Source organism: Anoplolepis gracilipes, chromosome 10 (assembly GCF_047496725.1).
Source record: "Anoplolepis gracilipes chromosome 10, ASM4749672v1, whole genome shotgun sequence".
Lineage (NCBI taxonomy): Eukaryota > Metazoa > Arthropoda > Insecta > Hymenoptera > Formicidae > Anoplolepis > Anoplolepis gracilipes.
In genome coordinates this window covers 6,397,812-6,422,333 of record NC_132979.1, presented here as the reverse complement: position 1 = coordinate 6,422,333, position 24,522 = coordinate 6,397,812, and the positions used below count along the sequence as shown (strand labels likewise).

The window sequence follows — 24,522 nt, the reverse complement described above, 5'->3', positions numbered from 1 at the left end:
AGTAAAAAAAATGTTCTTTCACTATTTATTTGAAATATAAAATGAAAAAGAGAGAATTCAATTTTTAGATAAATTAAATTTATTAAAATCCTTTAAAATTCATAAAGATGAGAAAAAATTACGAATGAAAATAGAAGCAATATTTGGACTCAATTAAAATTACCACAGAATACTTACAAAAAGTGACACCATCAGTGGTTAGGTGACACAATAGATTTCTTATACACTCAGTATTTTCTTATCCTAAGCCTTTATTGTAAACTGCTTAGTTCCGACCAATTTTGTAGTATTCGGTAGTTTACATTAACATCGCAATCACATTACACCACAGTATGCCGTAGTACATTATTTTAAATTCTATTACGCGATTTTCGAGACATTTTTAATCAGGAAAAACAATTTTCATTTTTTTTTTTACATAATTCTAAAATCTTTTCTCAAATTTTCTCGATGATTTCCAATTTCCACGATTTAGAAAAAAGATAGGAAGAAACTATCCTATCAGCACATATGTTCAAAAGATGTTTATAAAAGATTCACAGGATATTAAAATATGTTTTAACATTCTATGGATTTCTTATAAACATCTTTTGAATATGTGTGCTGTTAGAGTATATTATACTCACTCATGACAAATTCAAATAATCTTTTTTAATAGTGAATTTAATACAATGTGTACAATCCGAATTGGTCCACATTAAAAGGACTGTGAATAAAAGTATAGAATAAGAATATTATCTTATCTTTAATTATAATTAGTTATTACAATTAGTTTATTTTAATAACAATTATAAATAATAATTCTTAATATTAATTATCTTAGTTTTTTATTTATTCATTCTGTTGTAAATTTGTGTACAATAGCCCTTAATATACACCAGTCGAGAGAAGTGGACCCAACAAAATTCATTATTAGAAACGTGGCAATTAAGATATGCGTATTTTTTAAAGCACTTAACAGAAATTCTATTCGAAAAAGGACGTGAAAATTACAAATGCTATAGCGTTCGTCGGAGTAACCGTTACAATTAATTTAATCTCTACGAAACAATTAATATACATTTATTTTCTTAATTTAATTTTATTAATAATGACTGTGAAACGCATAACACACGATGTACATGAAAGTTCATAAACGGAAAAAAAAAAAAAAAAAAAAACTTACCAAAGAACCCTCCGGTGTCGGATGCTGTCCGTTGGTAGCTCCGTTGGTTGTCCCGTGGCCTCCGTTAGTGGCATTAGCGTTAGATCCGTTGGTCATCCCTCCGGGATTCTCAACGTCTTGTTCATCGGCTGAGTCCATCGCGTAGGATGGCTTCGGATCACTCTTCACCCGAATTTTGACTGATTTATTGCGACACGAGAATTCACAAAACGAGCGTTATATATTATATATATATAACGCGCTATTAAAAGTTCAGGACAACGCGGTGTCCAACGTATGTATGCGGTCAGATTCGAGTCTATCGAGGTTCGAATCGAGTATAAAATAGTCCCGCGCCAACAAGATATTTGGTCGCCGCGAATAAAGTCCCGACGGAAAACTTCACGCCAGACGCTTTCGTCAGAGAGAGAGAGAGCTGTCGAAGAAACAAAGATGCAGCGAATAAACGACCGCGTCGAACGATATCGATGAACGTATATACCTTAGGCACAGTTCGTTTTGGCTGTCTCTTGTCTGTTTTTCTTTCCGTCTCCTTTTCAGTGTGTCTCTCACTCTTTCTCTTTCTCTTTCTCTTTCTCCCTCTTCTATGTTCTTCTTCACTCGTTTGCAAGCTAAGCGCGCGCGCGCGCGCTCACGCTACTATCGCGAAAACGATGCCGGTGTTCTCAACAACGTCCGAAGAGATCCGCGCACAACACAATTAATTTCTACGAGATGCGATGAGATTACAAAATAAAGGAGAAAAGAAAGTTATGAATATATGCCACGAGATAAAATGCTGTCCAAGATACGATGCGAACACCTCGCATTGCCTCAAACAACTAACTTGGTAAACTGAATCGGAAGGAAAGAGTAAGGACGAGGGAGGAAGGGAAGGGAAATCGAAATGATTGGCCAAGTGGGAGAAATCACAAATGGGCGGAAGCGGGGATGATGTAGCGGGGATGATGCAGCAGGAAGAGTGAGAGGGGGTGGGGTGGGGAAAGGGAGGGAGAGGATACCCGTCACGCGTGCCGTTATCGAAAATTGTCCGATGCAATAAATAAATTATCCGAGCGTCCCCGGCGTTTTTCCGCGTTCGTAACGCGATCGCGGGCTCGATGGCCCGACATAAGTTAAGGTCGGCGATGAAGGACAACGAGGCGAACGATTCTTGCTGGCGATCAACGTTTGCAGGCTCACGAATACCGAGAATCGAACCGGCGTGGCGTGGCGCGGCGTCAGCGCTGGCGGCGCGAAAAGGGCGAGAGGCTGCGAGAAACGTGCGCGCGCGCTCTCACGTACTAGCGCGATCTGAAGTCGATTCAATAGCGCTAAGCGAGTCACGCTCCCTCTACCGTCTCCCCTCCCTGCGGAAAAAGAAACACGTACGTGAACATAGTCATAAAGGCGGACGCAGTCGGTGCTGCGCATGAGCAAGCTCTGGGTAGGCGTCAGGCGACAGAGCGATAGTCACCGCCCTTTATTCGCCGCCTCCCTTTCGATACTCTCTTCTTCCGGGGAATATTTTCTCTTTTCTCTTCTTCCCGCGCTTTTCCCAGACAATATTCCGTACAATATTTAATTATTAATCCAACGCAATTTGATGAAAAATGCGTTATTCGTCACACGATGCCGTAAAAAAACCACTCTAATCTTCTCTAAAGTTCATGTTTACAGTAAAAAAAAAACTCATTTTTATTATTTTATTATTATAAAATATGCATATATGCATTTCCTTTTATAGACGGATTCTTTGAAATATTTTAACAAGGAACAATGTTGTAACTGTCCAGAATATGTATATATACAATTATAAAGTATATAAAAAACCATACACTCAAAAAAATGATTTTGTAACTTCAACAAAAATTTTCTAGGTGTAAAAATTTAACTGAAACAGATAAATTATTAGCAAATATTGTGATACTACATATATTTTGTACTTAATCAATTTAAATGATAGAGACAGAATTTATATCTGTACTATTAGTGTAACTTAGACAGAAAATTTTTCTATGATGCCTATCTTTAAGGCTTATTGTCAAGGACAATTATACTTGTGATTAATATTTGGCAATGAGATCTAAATTTTCTAGAGGTATTGCTAGAATATTGCTGCTATAAATTCTATACGTGACAAAGAATATTCTAACAGATACAAAAAGTAGTGATAAATTTTAATTGCGACATCTAGAAATCTATCTACATTAGCAAAATATTTTTTGAGTGTAAACATTTTATTTAAATTGTAACATTTTTTATATCATATTGTTTTATATTTTATTGTTTTGACGATAATTACTTACACACATAACTCGTATATGAGTACGGAACCTTCACAGGAAGGCGTTTATAAATAATTCTTAAAAATAATATTTTGTAACGTAACGTAATTTAATTCATATATGTATATTGTATAGTAAAACTGCTTCAACTAATTTTTTTAGTTGCTATGCAATATTTTGAGAGAGGAGCTCATTAGGACGTGTCTGTGAAGTTGGCACGTCATTCTATTAATTTTTAAAAAATAATGGGAGTTCTAGTAGCACTTTTCATAGTTCTATAGTTCCTGATAAAAATTAAAAAAAGTTCCGCATTTTTAATATCAAAAATATCGAAAATAAAAAATGACGTGCTAACTTCACATTCCAGCATGGCACATTCTGAATGTGCCATGCTGGAATGTGAAGTTAGCACGTCATTTTTTATTTTCGATATTTTTGATATTAAAAATGCGGAACTTTTTTTAATTTTTTAGGAACTATAGAACTATGAAAAGTGCTACTAGAGCTCCCATTATTTTTTAAAAATTAATAAAATGACGTGCCAACTTTACAGACACCATTAGGACACAGTACAATTGGACACAACCAAAAATGATAATTTTGAGGATTTTCATGGCATTATAATACCAACACCAATTTTTTTTTAATTTCATTAATGTCATGCAAAAGTATTAACTTTTAATTGCAAAATCCACTTTAATTCGATTTGATATTATTTTTCGTTTCCGAGATGTAACAATTTGAAAATAGCTATTTTTTCCATGTAACACTCTGTAGATGTATAGCATGCTTAAAAATCAATTTGACTGAACACGTGGTCAGTTTTATAATTTAATATACTGATTTCTTTTTATATATCAGAATATATATCAATATATATATATATTGATATATATATCCTCATTCCCATAGTGAGATATTATAGTGAAACATGTAAATAAAAATTCAGTATCATATTTATCATACAGTAAAAATTTTTATATAATATAGCTAGAAAGTATTTAAATAATTTCTTATAAATTTAACTTTTATATTGTTAATTTTTTCAACATTTTAATCAAATAAGTATTATATAAAAGTATATATATATCGGTGATTTGATATGAAATGGATTAAAATTAAATAAATAATATATAGTAATTATATGAACGTAATGTACCCTACAAATAAATTCCGAAGAGATCAGGTTCACAGTAGCAAATTTAAAATTCGTAGTAATTTTAATTCTTGCATTGTAAAAATATTTGGACACTTATGATTAACAAAATATAATATTTAAAAAAATATGTACAGAGATGAACAAATTAATACTAAATTCAACATTTTATAGAATATTCTATTTGTTTAATAATATGTAAACATTTAGGCATTTGAAATAATGTTTATTAATTTTACATAATATGTTGCTCCTCTTTTGTTAGTTGCATTTTTAATTCCTTCCTTGTGAGTGATACATGTATAGGACAAAAAGGCCAAAACACATCTTAAAAATATTTAAAAGACATCTTATCCTTTTAACTCTAATCTGATATTAACATATTTTATATATTATATAAATTCGGATTTGTGTCCGGGATTTAAATCCTGATTTAAATTTCATAAAAAATCTTTGGATTATTAGATTCGCGTCAGGCCTGTAAGAACAAGAACGGATTAATAATTCTATATCGTGATCAGATTTGAATCTACAAGAATCTATAGAAAGGATTAAAAATAAAAACTATTGTATCTTTTTCCACAGTCATCGGATTTACATCCTATAGGCAATCACACCACACCTATATAAGAACAAAGGAAGAATTAAGGGTCGACAGGAGACTTCTGGACACAGAGTTCGCTTATAAACTATGGTTTCGCAAAAACATTATTCGAGTAAACTCGGGTAAAATGGACATATTTTTTTAATATACAAAAAATATACTTTTATTTTTGTTATTTTTTAATAGTGTTTGACATATTACTTCACTGAAGCTTAAATTACGTAATATTATCGAAATTAAAAGGAAAATATTTAATAGAAATTTTATATTATTAAAATAGTACAACATAAGCATTGGCCATCTTACCCAACTTTTAAGGAAAAGATGACCATAATATTTATAAAAAAATAGTGAAAACGAAAATAAAAATAGGTCATATAACAATTTACATATTTTTACAATATGTCTAACGTCGATTACGATAGCTTAACTGTAATTTATTCGACGTTATAACAGTTTTTAGTGGACAAATGAAAAACTTTGCAGGTAATCAAAAGTAAAAATATAAGATTCACAATATTGTTTTTTCGAACAATGTATGCACATAAACTACTGCAAATATCGATTTTTTTTTTTATAATGACTAAAAAAGTGCACTATGTAGCGATTATTGAAAAAATTACAGCCTATGACTATCTTTTCCGTATGGCCATCGTACTCTAGTTTACTCTACAGCCCAAATATAAAGTGAATTGTATAATAAAATCATGATATTCGTAATCAGTAGGATCATCCGCAGATCGTTACAGAACGGTTTTTTGGAAAAAAAAAGTCAAAATAAAATTTAAAGTAAAGTGCAGAACGATTTTTTGGAAAAAAAGTCAAGATAAAATTTCAAGTAAAATGTAGCAGACGCGGATCAGATGCAATTAGATACGAGAGTCTGCGTATCTTATTTACTAATAAATTTTTGAAAGTTAAAATGCAAAATTGATTGTATTTTATGGCTTTGCAGCAACTTGCGTTATTATATAAGAAAATTTTATAAAGAAATATAATTTCTCTATAAGCTAAATAATAAGCTGATATCCTTATCTTAAAATAGCTAACGGATCAAAGTATCACCGCTTGATAAGAAAAGGCAATGAAAGACAATCATATCCTTTTTGCTTCTCTTGAAATGCCATGATGTTTGTGTGTTTATGCACACAGCATACTTCAACACATTTCATTTCTCAATGTGACAGTGATATTAGAATTTTCTCGTTATTCTTGTCGACCCTTAAAAATGAGAAAATATTATATTTTGTTAATATTATATTTTATTAAGTATCTGAATATTTTTTCGATGCAAAAATTAAAAATATTTTTTTATTTATCGCTTGTTTTGTGAAAAACCTAACCATATTAATTAAAGGAATAAAGTTTATGTTTTTTCAACAATTACGTTAAGCTCTTTAATTAATTAAAAGCAATAAATTCCATAATATAACATTAAATAAATATACAAATAATTCGAATAAATAAGACTCCAATATTTCTAAAGAAATTTACGCATTAACTTCCGCGTATGGCTCTTATTGCCAATTTGATAGTTACGTGCTTGTAAATATACAAAGTAATTATTTTGCAAGTGCTATGGTGTCCGAATATTAATCCGAGTCACTATTTTTTTAATATACATTATATATTATATATACATTTATATTATATATTATATATGTATATTATATATATTATATATATATATATATATATATTATATATATTATATTATATTATATATACATTATATATACATTTTAATTTCATACATCAAAATGCCGTGCGCGTAAAGTTTGAAATGGTTGTGCGGCGTATCTGTATCTATTATCTCGCGCAGATGTATAATTTATCATTGCTAAATAATTTTCTAAGTTTACTTACTTACACGCACGTCTATTGTATGTTTTCGTTTGAATGCCAGCAAAGATAATAATTGAAATCCGAGAACTAACGTCCCTTATTTTCGACATAAAATTACGCGATTAGTTCCGGAGAAAATAGCCTGTCACAGTTGACGAACACTATAGTGTTTTTTGAAGCCCATTTTTGAATTTCTTAACGTGTTATGTTTATAAGATGTAACAAATCTACGAACAATTTTTCTCCTAACAAACAACTTATTCTTTTGTAGCTTTTATTTATATATTAATCATCAATTAAAAAAAAGACACTTTTTAAATTTTATTTTTATATTAACTAACAAATTATTCAGTATTATTTCTGACCTAGCTGATAGATCGATCTGGTGTGAGAATACAGTAGACTTAAGGCTATCCTAATATTTTTTCTTCGAATCTTTTTAAAGGTTCCTTTAAAATAAATTATGGAATAGTGAAATTTTGGAAAGTTGAATAAAACACACAAGAAGAAAAGAACATAAATACAAGGATACAAATTTAAAAGGGTATATGAATAAAATTTGTTTCTGTCTTTTCGACCATTATTTTCGTAGATTGTTCCTTGGATTTGTTAGAATTGTAATAAAACATCCATTGTAATAAATCCATTAAAATTTTTTCTTTTGAAAAGAGAAAATGTCATGGTTAAATTTTTTGATCTCAGTATAATATATAAGACAGACAATCGCTCGAAATGAAAATAAAAAGAAAGAAGAGAAAGAAGATATGCAGGTATATATATATATATATATCTCAACCGTTAAACTTTATTCTCTCGCCGTTTTGTTTTCTTTACATGCAGTTAACACCCTACTGTTTAATCGAGACAGAGTAATAAGGTCCATCTTAGACTGTTTTGCGAGATAGGATTCTCTTTACTTCACTTCTACCTCTCGTTTCCCTTTTTCTTTCCGCATTCTCCTCATCCTTCTCGTAAGGCCTTGTTTCGGTACACGCCGACACGAATTAATTCATTAATATTATTGTTGCATATATTTTCTACCTGATCGATATCTCTCACATTGCATATTTTTATAATTAATGCATTACGGATTATTTTCCTAAAAGTAATATACATCCGCTAAAAAAATCGGTATACTAGAAAAATTATAAAATCTCAAACGTGCTTATGTGCTTATAACACAGTTAAGGAGATGCTGGACTACCGATCGAGCTCTAACTTAACAAAACAATATATTTGCTTAATATAAAAGTTGCAATTTATACACATAAAATAAAATAGATACTTCCAAGACAGAATTGCATGAAAGAATATTTGTGAACTTTTAGAAATGAGCTTAGAAGCCTAGATAAAAATATTTCGTTGCAGAAAATGTTGTGCAGCAATATTATTATTTATGTTATATTATTATGTTATAAAGTATTATAATATTGAATTATTAAAATATTATTATAATTGTCATAAATATTTTAAGATAGAATTTTAAAATTAAGTTTCTAAAATATTTTAAATATTTTATACACGTAATAGTATATACTAAAATAAACTTCTCAGAGATAAAAGAGTAATTTTTACAAGTAAGGAATAATAAATAAATAAATTATAAATATTATATTTACATACCTCATGGCCCGATGTCCCTCCAGGCCGCCTTCTCCTCCTCTCTTATTTGTCCGTCATTGCTTCTTTGTAGCTCATGACACTCGCGAAAGTACGATATTTCACGATACTCCCGAGGCGTATTTTATGTATATCATACAACGAAAAAACGATGCGAAAGTTATAATCGTACGAAGCAATGACCCATTCGACCCTGGAAAATTGCACAGCCGAACTCGTACGCAGTTTGTCATAGTGATGCTACCTGTGATAACAAATTTTAGAGCAATTTTATCTCACATTATAACATAAGTGATATAAATGATAGTGATATGTAAGTTAAAACTAAAGATAGATATCTGCGAGTTGCAACATTCGAAAAATTGAAGAGTTTACATTAGTTAGATTATGGTGACTGTTCGTATGATAGATTTTGATCGAATGCGAGCTTGCGAAATATGCATTTCAATCAATTACGAATACATACAAACGTTAAATTTACAATATGCGATAAATATCACAATACGAAGAATAGAAACGATTATGCTTACTTATTTAATTAAACACATTGTGACTCTCTTCGAACCGATCTGTCTTGTACTCTCAGCATTTTATTTATTTTTTTATTGAAAAATTCTAAACATCGGCAATTTTCTACCCAAACCTATCGCGCAATACTTTACAGAAATTAATAATTAATTGTAAGACTGGGAGAAGATTCGTCCAAAAAGATGTAGAGAATCCAAATTTACAAATATTCTCTATGCACGTTATATTCCAGATTTATACATAAATTTATGCATAAATCTCGTGAAATCAATGTATTATTTCCACGCAAATATAAAGCGCGCAAAATATCTACTTCGAATAACGTTTATTATAAATGACTGTCACTACGACATGAATTGTTAATTGTTAGTTTTAGTAATTGTGGAGAAATCGTGTATTTCAATACATAATTACTATGATCGCGCTTAGAGGACAAGAGCTACGATCCGCTATCTACGACGTTTGTCGTGCGAATGATAACAAGGTTACCGCGCGTAAACAGTTCGGGCGTCAATGTCATGCGCCGTGCGCTGTGTTGATAGATTTCATGCTATTACGAAATATTTATCGCACTTAAAATATTAATCCATATACGTTGAATACGTTGTATTCTGTTTCCTTCTTGTATCTTAATTGCAATAAATGGATTATATGGCGCATCTTGAATCTAATAGATGTCTACTCATTGTCAGACACACATAAAGCTTGTAAAAAAATTCCTTCAAAATTCCTTGACTTTCTAGATGTTTTTATTGATTTTTTTGCAAAATTTCAAGTAAAGAGAATATTTTCAAGATTTTTTAATACAACTTTCTCTGAAATAAAATTTTGTTATTACATACATTTTCTAATGTTTTTAATTCATACAAAGGAAAACACAGAGCTTCTTAAGTTTCTAGTAAATGTACTTAAAAAATGGAATAGCTTTCATACGACAAGCACTTTTCATTTGTATAAAATTTGCCTTTCTTTATCATTAAAAATTACAAAGAATATGTACTTTATATTTAATATTATGTTAAAACATTGAATAAATACACAAATATATATAATGTATATGCTTGAGAATTTCATAGTAGTTCTACAAAAAAGTTTATACGTAAAAATTATTAGAATATTAATGAAACAAATTAAATTAAAACGCTGATTAGTTTTCCAATGACGGATGACAAGCTTTCCAATGCTTTTTTGCTGAGTACTGTACATTGATTCTTTTCACGAATAATAAGCGCTCAAAATAACTATTTTTTATTCTAATCTCGATAAAAAAAAATTGTACAGCAAAATTGGATGCTTTCCATTTAGTGACACAAATTGCCGCAAGCATCATTTTGTTTTTTTTCAACATCCAGACAACAAAGATAGAATTACACTTGTGTCGACTTGTGTAACTAAATGAAAAGCCGATTGAATCATTTTAATTGAACTATTTGAACTAAATTAAAGAAAAAAGATACTACAAGATGCAAAGAACAGGAATTCTCCAATATTTTTCTATGCCTATAGGTGGAACGCAGCATAATTGCATTAAAAATTTTTATTTTAATGGATCAAGTTTTATGTTTGTACTGTATTGTAAAAAAAAAAGATAATTGAAATCTAAAGAAAAGAATTTGAAAGAAGAAATTTCAAGTTTTAAGATGTTTTTTTTTATAATTAAAATGCGATGAAAAGTTTTTCGTCCTTCACCATTATGCAGTCTCGAAAAATAATAAAATTGAGTACGAATACGAGTGAAAGTTACAAAAAAATTTATTTTATTTAAAATCAATAATATTAAAATAAAATTATTACATTCAATTATTTACTTTTGATATTTTCTAGCTTATTTTAGAGCGTCTGTCATTTTTTAATCTTCTTCATTCACTTTATTTGATCTTTGATACCTACTACTTTTCTATCCTACCAATAAATAACTAGACCTTCTTCTAGACCTTTCATATCTTCAGTAAAAACATTTTGTCCAAAGATGATTATTGACAGCACTTTGTAATTCGGAATTCAATGAAAATTTCTTGCCTGCTGAACCATTCAGGAACAAGAAGAAATTGTGTTTGCCAAATCAATCGTGTATTTCCAACAATTAATGCAAACCTACAAAATAGGCAGACAAAAATAGAAAATGCAAAAAGATATATAAAAAGTAACAGTTCTTCAGCGGGGAATCTCTAAATAATAGTAGTATATAGTATTTTTTGTGTGTAACAATACAAATTTATTTTCTATTGAATTGTGGAATTTACCGAATATAATTTTTTGTCCAGTATAATCTTTTCTTTTGCTTACGGAATATTGAAATATTTTTTTTATGCCATTACTGTGTTCAATAATATAAATGGATAAAATATGTGTAAAAAATCTATTTTTTATTATTCTTTATTATAATAAATTTACACATTGCTCATTTGCATATGTTTTATATTTTCAGTGAAATGGAAATTTTAACAATTAATCAAACCTTACAATTATTTAACTTAATGATAATTGTACAGACTCGTTAAAAATTAAAATTAAATAAAATCGAAAAGACAGATAGTATATTTAATTATTGCGATTAAGAATATTAAAGAAGGCCAAATAGAGCACATGTTTCTAGTTGGAACATAGTATATTTCTGCAAAAATTATGTGAATGTGGTAGGTACGTTTCAGCACTACTGGTGCCTCTCTTCAGCCACTTACATTTTTAATCTATAATAAATTATAACAATGTAGTTATGCATGCATCAAAACATTTTTTGACAAAACTTAAACTCTTATGGACTTACAAAAGTAAAAATTCGCACGTGTCAGGTTCATGATTTTTTCAGCCGAAAAAATGTTAAATTCTCCGAGTCTTTTATAGTCACTATTCAACGCGCAAATTGAAACTAACGCTATATATGTTTGTTGTCTGATAAGGTCATGAGTAACGGAAAATAATTAACGTTTAACGTCGTATTCTCTACAATATTTAGAGCATTCTTCTGTATTTTAATAAAAATAGTTTCTGAGATAATTCTCTTAACATAATTCCGTTTACATTCAAGATCTCAACGTTATCCCAGTCCATTCTGTGTTTATGCTCCAACATGTGCAGAGAAACAACCAACAAATTCGGTTGTTTGATGTTCGTAATGTCTTCCTTAATCCTGGTCTTCAACTTTCTTTTCGTCTGACCGACATAACTCGCATCACAATTTTTGCAATTAATTTTGTAAATGACATTGTTTTTTTTGTCAAAGAGGTAGTGTCTCTGTGTGTCCTTATTATAATTTGCGCGTTGAATAGAGACTATGAAAAAGTCGGAGAATTTAACATTTTTTCGGCTGACCATCATGAACCTGATACGTGCGAATTTTTACTTTTGTAAGTCCATTAAGAGTTTAAGTTTTGTCAAAAAAATGTTTTAATGCATGCATAACTACATTGTTATAATTTATTATAGATTAAAGATGTAAGTGGCTGAAGAGGCACCAATAGTGCCACATATTAACGTAACACATTCACATGTAATTTTTGAAGAAATATACTACGTTCCAACCAGAAACACGTGCTCGATTTAGCCTTCTTTAATATTCTTATCTATCTAATTGACATTCAACGAGCCTTACTTAATACTTTTATTTAATTATTGCGCTTTAATGATCCAAAGTAAGGATCGAGACGTTTACGATTAGTTCACTTTGAAATTTTTATGTATGATTAACATTATATTCTGATTGAAATAAAGTATGCGCCCAAAGTTCTATACTGACTCGTAAACGCCAATTTTCGATTTTATTTAATTTTACAATTATTTATTAATTTATTGGAAGTAGAATTTTTTTATATATTTTACCAATTTATATTGTCAAACGTGATATACGTGACATGACAAAAATATTAATCTTTTCCAACATTGCTTATAAAAAAATTTAAATAATTTTCAATATATTTAATAAGAAACTAGAAGATCATATTGACCACATCATAATGTTACTAGTTTAATTATAAATTGTTAAGTTTCCTAAAATATTTTGCAATAAATACATTCTCACTCTATATATGTATATGTATATATGAATAAAAATAGATAGCAATATCCATCTATATGGATATGCACAGTTTTTCGATGCTTATATCTTTATTTTATTAAAAAGCGGATTTATCTGATACATGATTAAAAATGTTTTCAAAAATATTCTCGAAAATTTGACCATAATGTAAAAGGCTAAGATAATAGTAGATATCGAATAAAAGATATCGATAACAAAGAGGATATCATTGAGACAGTAAAAATAACAAAGCAAAATAATCGAAGAAAGAAAAAGAGAAAACTTTTTTATGTATCCAGATAGTTATGTTTTATCACAGATTTGGGGAAACATTGCTATAATAAAATAGCTATTTATCAATTGCAGATGGTTAGAAAAAGGGAAAGTTAGAATGTTTCTTCGATGAAAATTGTAGCGATTTCTCCTTGACGATGTGCGTGCCAAGAATAATATCCACGTTCGCATCGAAGATACACTGTTATCGAATTTGCGCAGGACGTGAATAATTTATGCTAATAACGCGCATAATACAAGAACACGTACGACGTCATCACGTGCTTCCTTCTCATCCGCCCGTATGTATGTTCGCCTGACGATCAGAAAATCGGGCACGAGAATGACGATATCGTGAGGGCCGACAACTACTTTTTTAACGTACGGAATATTATAAAATTTGCACGTGCGTATCTCTAACGGTCGCTGGTAATTCATTCAAGGTACTCGTATCAATCGAAAGAATTAAAATTACAGGAACTATATACTTATATACTTTCTGCGTAAAAGACTTTTTTTTTCCTTTTATTTATAATACTCGAATATTCTCTCTCAACAGAAATATATGTCACTTCTCCAGGAATATATCTAAAAGCTAATGCGACAAAGGTGTATGTATATACATATAAATATACTTGGACCAGGTACATCAGCATGAATAACCGAGGACCACGACTATATCGTCTATCGAATGTAGATGTTCATTGTGACTCGGCTATGTCCAAACACGTATGTACCATATAATCGTTCGTATAATTATACGAGAAACGGACGAGAGCCTCTCCGCGGCCACATCCAAGGGAAGGATGTTTGAGAAGCCGCGCCTCGAAACGTTCTCTTATTTCTTTGGCACCTTCGATTGACAATTCTCAGGCTAACCGCGAACGGCACGAGACTGGATTATTTGCTCTATCTCCCTCCACGAGATCTCTCATCGCCTTCTTTTCGCCACGGTTCCCCGTATCTTTCTCTCTGTCTCCTCTCTTCCTCCTTGTCTCGATAGAGTGTGTATACGCGTCCGCATAGGAACGTACTGAGAGAATGTACGTTGACTATTACGCTCCTCCATGCTTTTATAGCCCGTCTGGGTGGCGCGCATACCATCGCCATCTTGTTAGCCGCGATTAAATATTGATGCAAGAACCGATATCCGAGACCTCGGGCGGTTTTCTCGATGGTTCGCGGAATCGCCTCGCAAGAATCTAGGGCGATAATTTCCAATTACGCCTGTCAACTTCTTCCGCGCTTCTTCAATTCGCGGCGAAAAATGCTTCGAGCGAGCCGTCGCGGGTGTTATAATAAAGACACTTATAAATAACGTTACGAGGATTAAGGAGGAAAAAAAAAAATAAATTAACGTCGTGCCTCGAACGCGAAGAGTTGGTAAACCGCGATTCCTAACGGCCATCGTGTTAATAATTTGTTCCTCGCCGATGCGAGGCCCATTATTGTGCAAATTGTCGACGAGGCAGATTGCGCAAACGCCCGACAATGGGGAGATCTCGCGCGCGAGTCTGCGTGGCTGTCCCCACACGGAGGGGGGTTAAACCACCCCATCGTTAGTGTGCCGAATCAACCGGAAATTCCAGCTTTCGTCGCTTCCGTATTCAGTCGAGAGGGCTACGAGAGATGCGAGAGGCGATAAAAAAGGAAGGAGAGTGCTAAGTCGTTTCCGAAGGAATTAGCCAAGGCGAAATAATGCGACGTGCGACGTCTAGCAGCCCCCCATCAGGTCAATTGTCATGAAAATATTTATTATCGGAAAAGAGAGACAGAGGAGACGACAGAGAGAACAGGGACAGGACAACAGCTAGAACCTCCCTGTTTCCACATAATTAGAGATCAACGTCTGTCAAGATTCTATATAATGCTTCGACAGCTGGAAACGGCTATGCAAATCTTCAAAGGTTTATTCTTCTGCTTTCATTCATATTTTTACATGATCAGATCTTCTGCATCCCACAGAGTGATTTATCTTTGTAATTGATTATTCTAATGTTATAGTAACCTTCACCATGATATGACACGGTCAACTGAAATAGAATGTACAATTAGGGGTGTGTTCCGATATACACTGCCAGTACTGGCAGTGCTGAAAAATTGTTCCGATATTACTACTGCGGTTCAGCAGCTCCCGAGGTGAAGCAATTACAGTGCAACATGGCGTCGTGCAATAAAAATGTAGAATTGTTAGATGAAAATTAAAAAAAATATATATATAATATATATATAAAAATTAAAATTTATATATGTAATATATAATATATATATATATATATATATATATATATAAATTAAAATTTCTAATGCTATTAAGCAAATTGATAATTTACGATGCTTGTCCATGTTTGTTGTTATTACGTTTCACTGCAAAGTTGTTCCAAAATATAAAGTCATAATGTTACTGGCAGTGTCAAAGTAATTTCGGAACGTTGCGGCAGTGAACTGTTATGACGTCATGGATGGTTGCAACGCCAGCAAAAAGGGAATACACCCTAGATTGATACTTCGAGAACAATGACATCTGTAGTTCACATTTCAGTTAACATCATGTGTATATATATATTCATTCAAATAACATGTTCGCTGTTTCTTTTTCATTTTTTATTCTCTAACAATGCTGCCTTGACATACCATAAAAAACAATTAATCACGCAATTTGAAAAAAAGCATTCTTTGTAGATTAGTCTTCGTACTTTTACCTATTTATGATCGGAAAAGGATTATCTGAATCGAAAAAACGATTTGTTGAAGAAGAAGGTGAAGTGGAAAGGGGTAACGAGACTGGAGCGAGACGGGGAAAGATTACCCTGAGACAACCATGAGGCGATCGCTTTCGAGATCATTAATTATCCTAGAAAGTGCGAGACCAGGAAAATATACGAGAGAAGGATGGTGATGAAGAGAAGACCCGAGAGAGAGAGAGAGAGAGAGAGAGAGAGAGAGAAAAGAGAGCGAATGAAACGACGAATGTCACCGCTGCAAACCGAAATTGCTGTGACGAAAGATTAATGAACCCGTGCTTTATTGCACGTATTTATAGGATCCGATTCTCAAAATTTCTCGCAGTTTTAGTTTTGATATAGCCCGCTTCCACAACATATTTTAACCAAAATTTAAACTCTTTTATTTCGTTTTTCAGAATTTATCTGCACCCCCAAAAATATTTTGCTAATGTAGATAGATTTCTAGATGTCTCAATTAAAATTTATCGCTACTTTTTGTATCTGTTAGAATATTCTTTGTCACGTATAGAATTTATAGCAGCAATATTCTAGCAATACCTCTAGAAAATTTAGATCTCATTGCCAAATATTAATCACAAGTATAATTGTCCTTGACAATTATAAGCTTTAAAGATAGGCATCACAGAAAAATTTTCTGTCTAAATTACGCTAATAGTACAGATATAAATTTTGTCTCTGTCATTTAAATTGATTAAGTGCAAAATGTATGCAGTGTCACAGTATTTGCTAATAATTTATCTGTTTCAGTTAATTTTTTACATCTAGAAAATTTTTGTTGAAATTGCAAGACCATTTTTTTGAGTGTAATATGACAATATTATTTATATTATATAATATAATATTACTTTGAAAAATTTTTGATTATTATAATACTTTGAAAAATTTTTTTGAGTGTACATTTTCGGTATGAACGCTAGTGCTACACGGTAAAAAACATTTTGTATTTTTGTTGAAATTTTTGTGTTAAATTGTTAACATAATCTTATGTTAATATAACATACTGTCATTATGTTATTTTAACTTTTCTGCATTGAGTTAATTATAACCGTTTCTAAGAGTTAAAACAACACAATTAACAAGTAAATCTTACACTAATTCACATTTTTGTATTAATTTTTTACATATTATTTGTGTTATTTGTTTACATATTTGCTTTCTGTTAAATTAACATTAAAATTAGAGTGGATAAATTGGGACACGAGAAATGTGTTAAATTTAACACAAAATTTTTTACAGCGTAGTGGTAAGTTCCCTTGTAAGCCTATGACAGTGTAACGTCCAGAGCGTGTCTTTTCATATCAAAAGAAAAAGACTACATTTTTCTCTTTGATGTTTTCCCAATTACTAATTTTACGAAACTTCCAATTAGAGTCACAAAAATATATTGTTAGGTATAATTGATTGATTGGATCAATGGAACCGAAATTTATTCAGCAATGAGATTTATTCTGTCAAAAGAAAAAAAAGAGGAAAAAGAAAAACCAACCTATTTCATGCGTTCTTTGAAATTTGATATTTCTTACCTGAATGAAACTACTGTATTATATATGTATTACAAAAAAATAGAATAGAAGTTATGGATTTGTTTAAAAAAAAATTTTACTGACTTATAATTTGTCTTTTTCTCAAACCTTTTCTTAATTTAAAAAGTTGTTCAAAAGCTTTGACAAAAACTAGAGTATCTACTAGAGTATAATTTTTTCTTATTTCATTATAAAAGAGCAGTACCAGAAGACACTGACAATGTCATTGTCAATTTCGTTAATAATAACGCTATAAACATACAAAGAAATCTTCTCACAAAAAAACCGATTAATCATCTGGTCAACAAAAAGCGGAGAAAAACTGGGAATATTATTGTGTTTATTGTTAAGTGGAACAATAGTATAAAAATTCTTCTGAGCACAGTTAGGTACATCACTAATCTTAAAACACACTTTACTCCTTCATTGTAGTAGATAGTAATAAAATTTTATTTTTAAAAATTCTATTTTAAAAATTTTATTTTTAACTCTGATTTTTTTCAGTGAATTTTCATTGTTTACAATGCTATACTGTACAATTAAAATTACTGTTTATCAGTGATAATATATTGATCCTATTAAAAAGAATAAAAGATTTATTTTTATAAAAATCACCCTTTTTTTCTGTCGAAGCGATAAAATGCTATAAAAAGAAATATATCTGGTTTAATTTTAAAAAAAATTAAACTCCAAAGCTCATTCCTCGTCAATATCGGCATAAGCTTCCTGGTATTCAACTGTCAATCCTCATAAAACTTTTACAAAAGCAAAAATGCATCTGGGCATTGTACAGGAACGTTACCTGAATTTGCTGATCACCCAATGCCCAGACGCATTTTTGCTCCTGAAAAAGTCTTATGAGGATTGACACTCAAATACCAGGAAGCTTGTGCCGATTTTGATGAGGGGTGGGCTTGAAAGTCGAATCTGAGGATGATTGGCTAACTCATATTGCTTTCATGAAGGAAATCTGTATGTATTTTGGCGACTCAAGAAATCCTGGGTGGATTGCTTTCTCACACAGCTAGAGTTTAGTGTCACAATGTGATAATAATGCCACATTTTCTTAATGGGTGGTTCCAATTTTGACGTCCTATATCTCAGAATCCAGACGTATGCTCAACGTGAAACTTTTTTTTAATAATGTCTTATCATATGCTATCATTTGACATATGAATCGCTTTTAAAATCGAGGACCAAAATCCGTGCATCATTAATATATTTATTAAAATGCTTTACTGTATCTAATTATTTTAGTTGACGCGTTGCTCAGGACAGAGAGAACTCTCTTCAGACAGTCTTAATCAGCACTGTCTACGATGATAATGGGTAGCAATATTCGTACACAAATAATTGTGAGTGCATCATCATCCTGCACATTGACATGCTGCGACATTTATATATCACACAAGACGTTAATATTATTAGAGTATTGGTCACATTTTCCCATTACACCATTCGATGCGTTTTTTTCTTTTTCTTTTTTTGTTTTATTGTTAAGCACTGAGAAGAATCTCGATTGTAGATAGAAACGTTTGCGCACACACGTCAATTATTATAATTTTGTCACAATATTTATTAAATTAAAAACTTGTGTTTGAATTTTAATGTAATTTATTAAGTGACTTTTATTCACTAATTGTTTAGATAATTTACTGCTCCTATAGCTATTTCCTTAATGTAATTTATTCTTTTATTTAATATTTTTGTACATTCATTTATGTTAAATTCAAGTCTTTGTAATATTTTCTTACTTGATACATCTATTTTTAAAAAACATATCATTAACAATAGAATACCATATAAATTTAAAATTTATTATATAAATTAATAATGTGTGTGTGAATTGGTCATATGTTTTATTTTTATATATCTCGAGAATTATCTTCTGTAAAGACATTTAAACTTTCAATAATATCAATTTAAGAGGACGTATCACGAATTTATTCTACTCTCCCATCTAGTATTATAAATTTTCGAATAGTCTTGATTTTTTTATTCGTGCCTTAATATTTTTAAGTATACGTTAACTAGTTTATTATTGACATAAATTGCAAAATTAAAACATTACATGTATAACTTTTTTGTATCTATTTCTATCGTGTATCTACTGTTTTTGTTTAAAATGCCTTTATATTTTTTTGTGTACTCTGAGAAAAAAAACACGGTTACAATCCACTTTGGGGCCCACAATTAGTAAATAAATTATTTGGATTGCTCATAACTGATTTTTGCAATTAGCTATTCTATTTATTTCAAAGATTTTTAAGTTATGCTAGCCAATTCTCTCAATTAGTTTCGTCGATATTCAGTTACGCAAAGGTAATTTTTACTTAAAGGGCACTAATCAAATGTTAAGTTGCTTAACTAAAAAAAAAATAGTCAAAATTTCTCCGAAAGTAATTGCAATTTTTAGTTACGCGGAATTAAAAGTAGATTATTTACGTAAAATTAGAGTTAGAGTAATTCAAATAATTTGATTACTAATCGTGGGTCCCAAAGTGGGTTGTATCCGTGTTTTCTTTTTCCCAGAGTAGCCTCCACAGGGACTTGTCTCCCGTTAAATAAAACCATAATCTATAATTTCCAAAACTACTTTTCTTTTAAATTCTTAAATGGAAACTTGTTCGTTTACTACTTATATTTGAGAAACGAAAAATAAAAGATTAAATTTATCGTCGAAATTTCCTAGAATTCATAAACATAAAAAATTGAAGATGAAAGAAATTTCTATTCAGGTAGAGGCCTTGCGTGCAGATGCGATGAAAAGATTTCGCTGGAATCGATGAATATATCGCGAAAAACTGTACGTTTGCGGGCGTCCTTTGCCGATACATTATCGTATCGTACCCGCATACCGATGGTACTCGTCGCATTAATTAACTCTGGTCCGAGCGTTTGCTCTACGATGAAAAAGACTGGCGGAATGAAAGAAAAAAGAAAACGCAACGTGCCTTCTTTAAATAAATCGCCGGGAGTGACGGATACGGGAAGGAGAAAAGATTAACGAGCACGATGTGTCGTTCGATTCGATACGTCGAATTAACGCGAGACAGAAACGAAGCTCCGCGTATCGGTTATTAATGACTTACGGAGATCTACCAATGTAAACGTTAGCGATGCCGCGCTTACTCGTCGCGTCGCTTTGAATTCGCTTAGAGACGTTCCCTGAATACATATCTTAGACGACGCGTATATAACACATGAATTGAACCGGCAATGGTAAAAAAAAAAAAAAAAAAAAAAAAGACGATTAATTGGCCGTAATTGGGTGTAGTGACGACGTAGTCGTTTTTGAAAGCGTGTTATTACCCATACACGTGCGCGATATTACATAAAAGATCAACGCCGGGAGGAATCGTTCTCTCTCTTTAGCATATATTTCAAAACCTATGGATATATAATACATACATCCCGTTTCTTGAATACATTTAACGATTTTGCGACGCGCTGAATTTGTTTTCAGCGAACTAAATCGCTTATTGCTCGGCGGAGGTTAAACGAATTCCAGTCGCGCTCTCGTTGCGCGTAGGTAGGTATACGCGTACAAACGCGCGGAGGGCGTGGGGATGAAAAAATCAACCACCGCCCTCCGTTCCCTGAGTGGCAGGTTCACTAATACGTACCCTCGTGTTCGCCTCTCCTGCGAGCAATATCGCCCCGGTTTCTCGTCGATGTACCGAGATAGAGGAAGACAGAAACGGTAGGGTCGCCGGTTAACGATGATAGGGTAACTAGAAAGAGAAAAAGAGAGAAGAAGAGAGAGAGAGAGAGAGAGAGAGGGAAAACCCATAATGTTGGGGGAGGATCCGGCTATCTCGTGCCAATCTTCTTTGCGTTTTCTCGCACGCATATTCTTTTCCCCCTTGTTTAAGTACGTACATCGATCCGTTCGATTCACGAAATACGCCTTTCGCCAAATGTCACTGTTACGAAGTCTATAAGTGACGTAACTTTTGAAATTACATCCTTCTGCTTTGATTCCCTCGTAAAATACATTTGTTTTCGCACGCTTCTCTTTTTCCCTGCGCGATACTGGATGCTGCTGAAGCGACGAGAAAAAACCAATGTTAAAAGATGGGAAGGGGAGACGCGATGAAGGTGGAACGAGGGGATGGAAAAGCAGCGGATCCCCGAGGTAATAGCGCGAAAGTTCCGACATCGTTAATCTTGCAGTTCGTAGGTCGACGGATAGACGTATGTATGTATGTACGTGTCGGATAGCGTATACTCTCGTTGCTACGTTGAGTACATTGCGCAGCCACACCCCCGCATGATCGACAGCACGGTGGTTACAAAACTCATCCCAATCGACCTTTACATTCGTGTAAACGTCCACTTAGCGTGTCCTTTTGAATATTATCAAAATCATTGTCGGACTCGACGGATTAATCAATTTTTAATGAACCATGGAGGATTAGAAGAATAAATAGATTCAAATGAAACCATAACTTTGAAATTATCACCGGATATTGCGAAGAAAGCATCCAAAGGTAACAAAAGTAACGGACTTTTCACAAAAATATCTGAGCACGTTTATGATTTCGGATGTTTGGCATTATTGGGGTAGTCGGGCGTTACTTCGTTAGGGTTACTTCGGACCGCGGTCATGCAAAAGTTATAAGGTTTAAAAATACACAAGACGCATACAATAGTAAACTAGGAAGTAAAATAGGAGATCTATAGATTAAAAATGCGTCTTTTTAACCCATGTACCTTTTGCATAAAAATGCCTTTGTATTCGATAAATTTGTTGTCCATAGACATTTGAGCAAACGGAATGCTATTAGTGGGGGTCAACCAAGTCAAAAAATCATCCAAATTTAGCACGTTATTTGTCCGTAGCTGAGTTACCTTTTGTGCATGTTAAATTAGATGATTTTGATTGGGTGACTTCCACCAATAGCATTCCGTTTAGGGTTTCCAAACTTGGGATCCCGGTCAAATTTACAGTCCCGAAAATACTCGGGACTCAACCCTATAAATCCCAGGATTTCGGGATTGCATATATATATTATATAATACAAAAATTATACTTATTAATAATATATTTAATGTACCAATACTCAAAATAATTCCGAATAAGAGTCACTTTTATTTATTTTATATATTGATAGAGCTTCTTATTTTAAGTTTCGTGGGACAGTGCACGGTCAGGGAGAGAAGAAAGAAGAGACGCCTATAGATCTGTCTAAAAATTACTAATTATAATTAAAAACATTAATAATATGCATTTTATTGTTTTTCTAAGCTTCTAATATTCTAATTGTAACAATAAAATTATAATTTTATGAATATTGTTGCTATTTTTGTTCACATATATAAACCCGGGATTCTAGTCCCAGAATTCCGAGATTGAATGAAAAAAATCCCGTAATCCCGGATCTCGGAATTTAAAATTGTCTTCGGGATTGGAAACTCTAATTCCGTTTTCCATAAATGTCACATGAGGAAACGAGCTTTTCCATCAAAAGCTCGAATCCACCAAAGGCATCCTCGCACAAAAGGTACATGGGTTAAAAAGACGCATTCAAATAGTAATGCTGACTATAGATACTAAATAAATACATTGTCAATGTAGGGATTACCTTGAATTTTTTATCTAGAGATCTATTTTAGTTTACTATTGTATGCGTCTTTTGTGTTTTTTAAACCTTATTATTTTTGTATAGCTGTGGTTCGAAATAAATTCACGGTGCTTGCAACGCCGTGTGCCATCCGAAATCGTAAGGGCACTCAGGCATTTCGCTCTCAAAATCAGTACCTGGGACCTTTTTCAAAGAACCATCATGACACTGGTTCCGATTGTTTGATCTTCACTCCATTACTTTTCCGAAATTCTTCATTCCGAATACTGTCGTGGAATGGCACCCTGGGATAATCTAAGCTGGAACATTTTTTCTCAAATGCCTTGTTTTCGAAATATTTTACTGGTTTTGTACTTTTTACTCATCTTGTTTAATATTATTACATTTAAAATATTTATATTTAAAAAAATCTATATCTATCTAATATTTGAAAGAATTATAATGGGACAAAGATATATTTTAAATTGAGCTTAAAGTTAAACTAACGTTGGAAAAATCTCTCTTAAAAAATTATCTAAAAAACTGTAATTTGAAGAAAATTTGAAGAAATAGCTTGAAGATATTGAAAGAAAAAAAAACAATAAGTTATCCGAGAATGTTTTTTTATGCTATTAAATTTATCAGTAAATTTTAAATTACCATTACTATCATTTACTTACCTACTACTTGAATGCAAGATATGTGACATTTTAAAGAAATATCATAGATTATTTTAAAGAAGATTTTAAAAATCTATTCTAATTCATTGCTGATTTCGAAAAAAGTTGGATTTATTGGACAATAAACATTATATATAAATATATAAATAAGTCTCAAGAAAAGCTATAAAAATTTAAGATGATTATGACCTGACAATCATCTATAGTCAAACTCATATTATTGAATGCGTCTTTTTAAGCCTTATAATTTACTTATATACAGGGTCCCGGAACACCCTTAGCAACGCTCGTGAGCAGGTAGGGCACAGTAAACTGAGTAATGATACGGGACTTTTATGTTCAGTTTGACCTGCTCTATCTGCCCTAGAGAGTTGGGACGATTATTACCGGACATCTTGTAGATATGTATAATATTGTTCGCTAAGCATTTTTAATTAATATTTTAATAATTATTGCGAAAATCGCAAAATGGTATGAGACTTTTTTTGCTCAGTTTACTGTGCCCTACCTGCTCACGAGCGTTGTTAAGGGT

The 24,522-nt window shown here is 31.9% G+C and overlaps 1 protein-coding gene across 4 annotated transcripts in view; it reads right to left on the bottom strand.

Annotated features, from left to right (window-relative positions):
- Window positions 1-2,448, bottom strand: part of Retn (retained) — a 104,222-nt gene extending 101,774 nt beyond the window's left edge. For all 4 annotated transcript variants that reach the window (XM_072900969.1, XM_072900971.1, XM_072900970.1 and 1 more), the window contains exon 1: window positions 1,166-2,448. In XM_072900969.1, coding sequence (XP_072757070.1) covers window positions 1,166-1,303 — 138 coding nt within the window. In that variant the 5' untranslated portion in view covers window positions 1,304-2,448. The remainder of the gene's footprint in view (window positions 1-1,165) is intronic.
- Window positions 2,449-24,522: the final 22,074 nt, after the last annotated feature.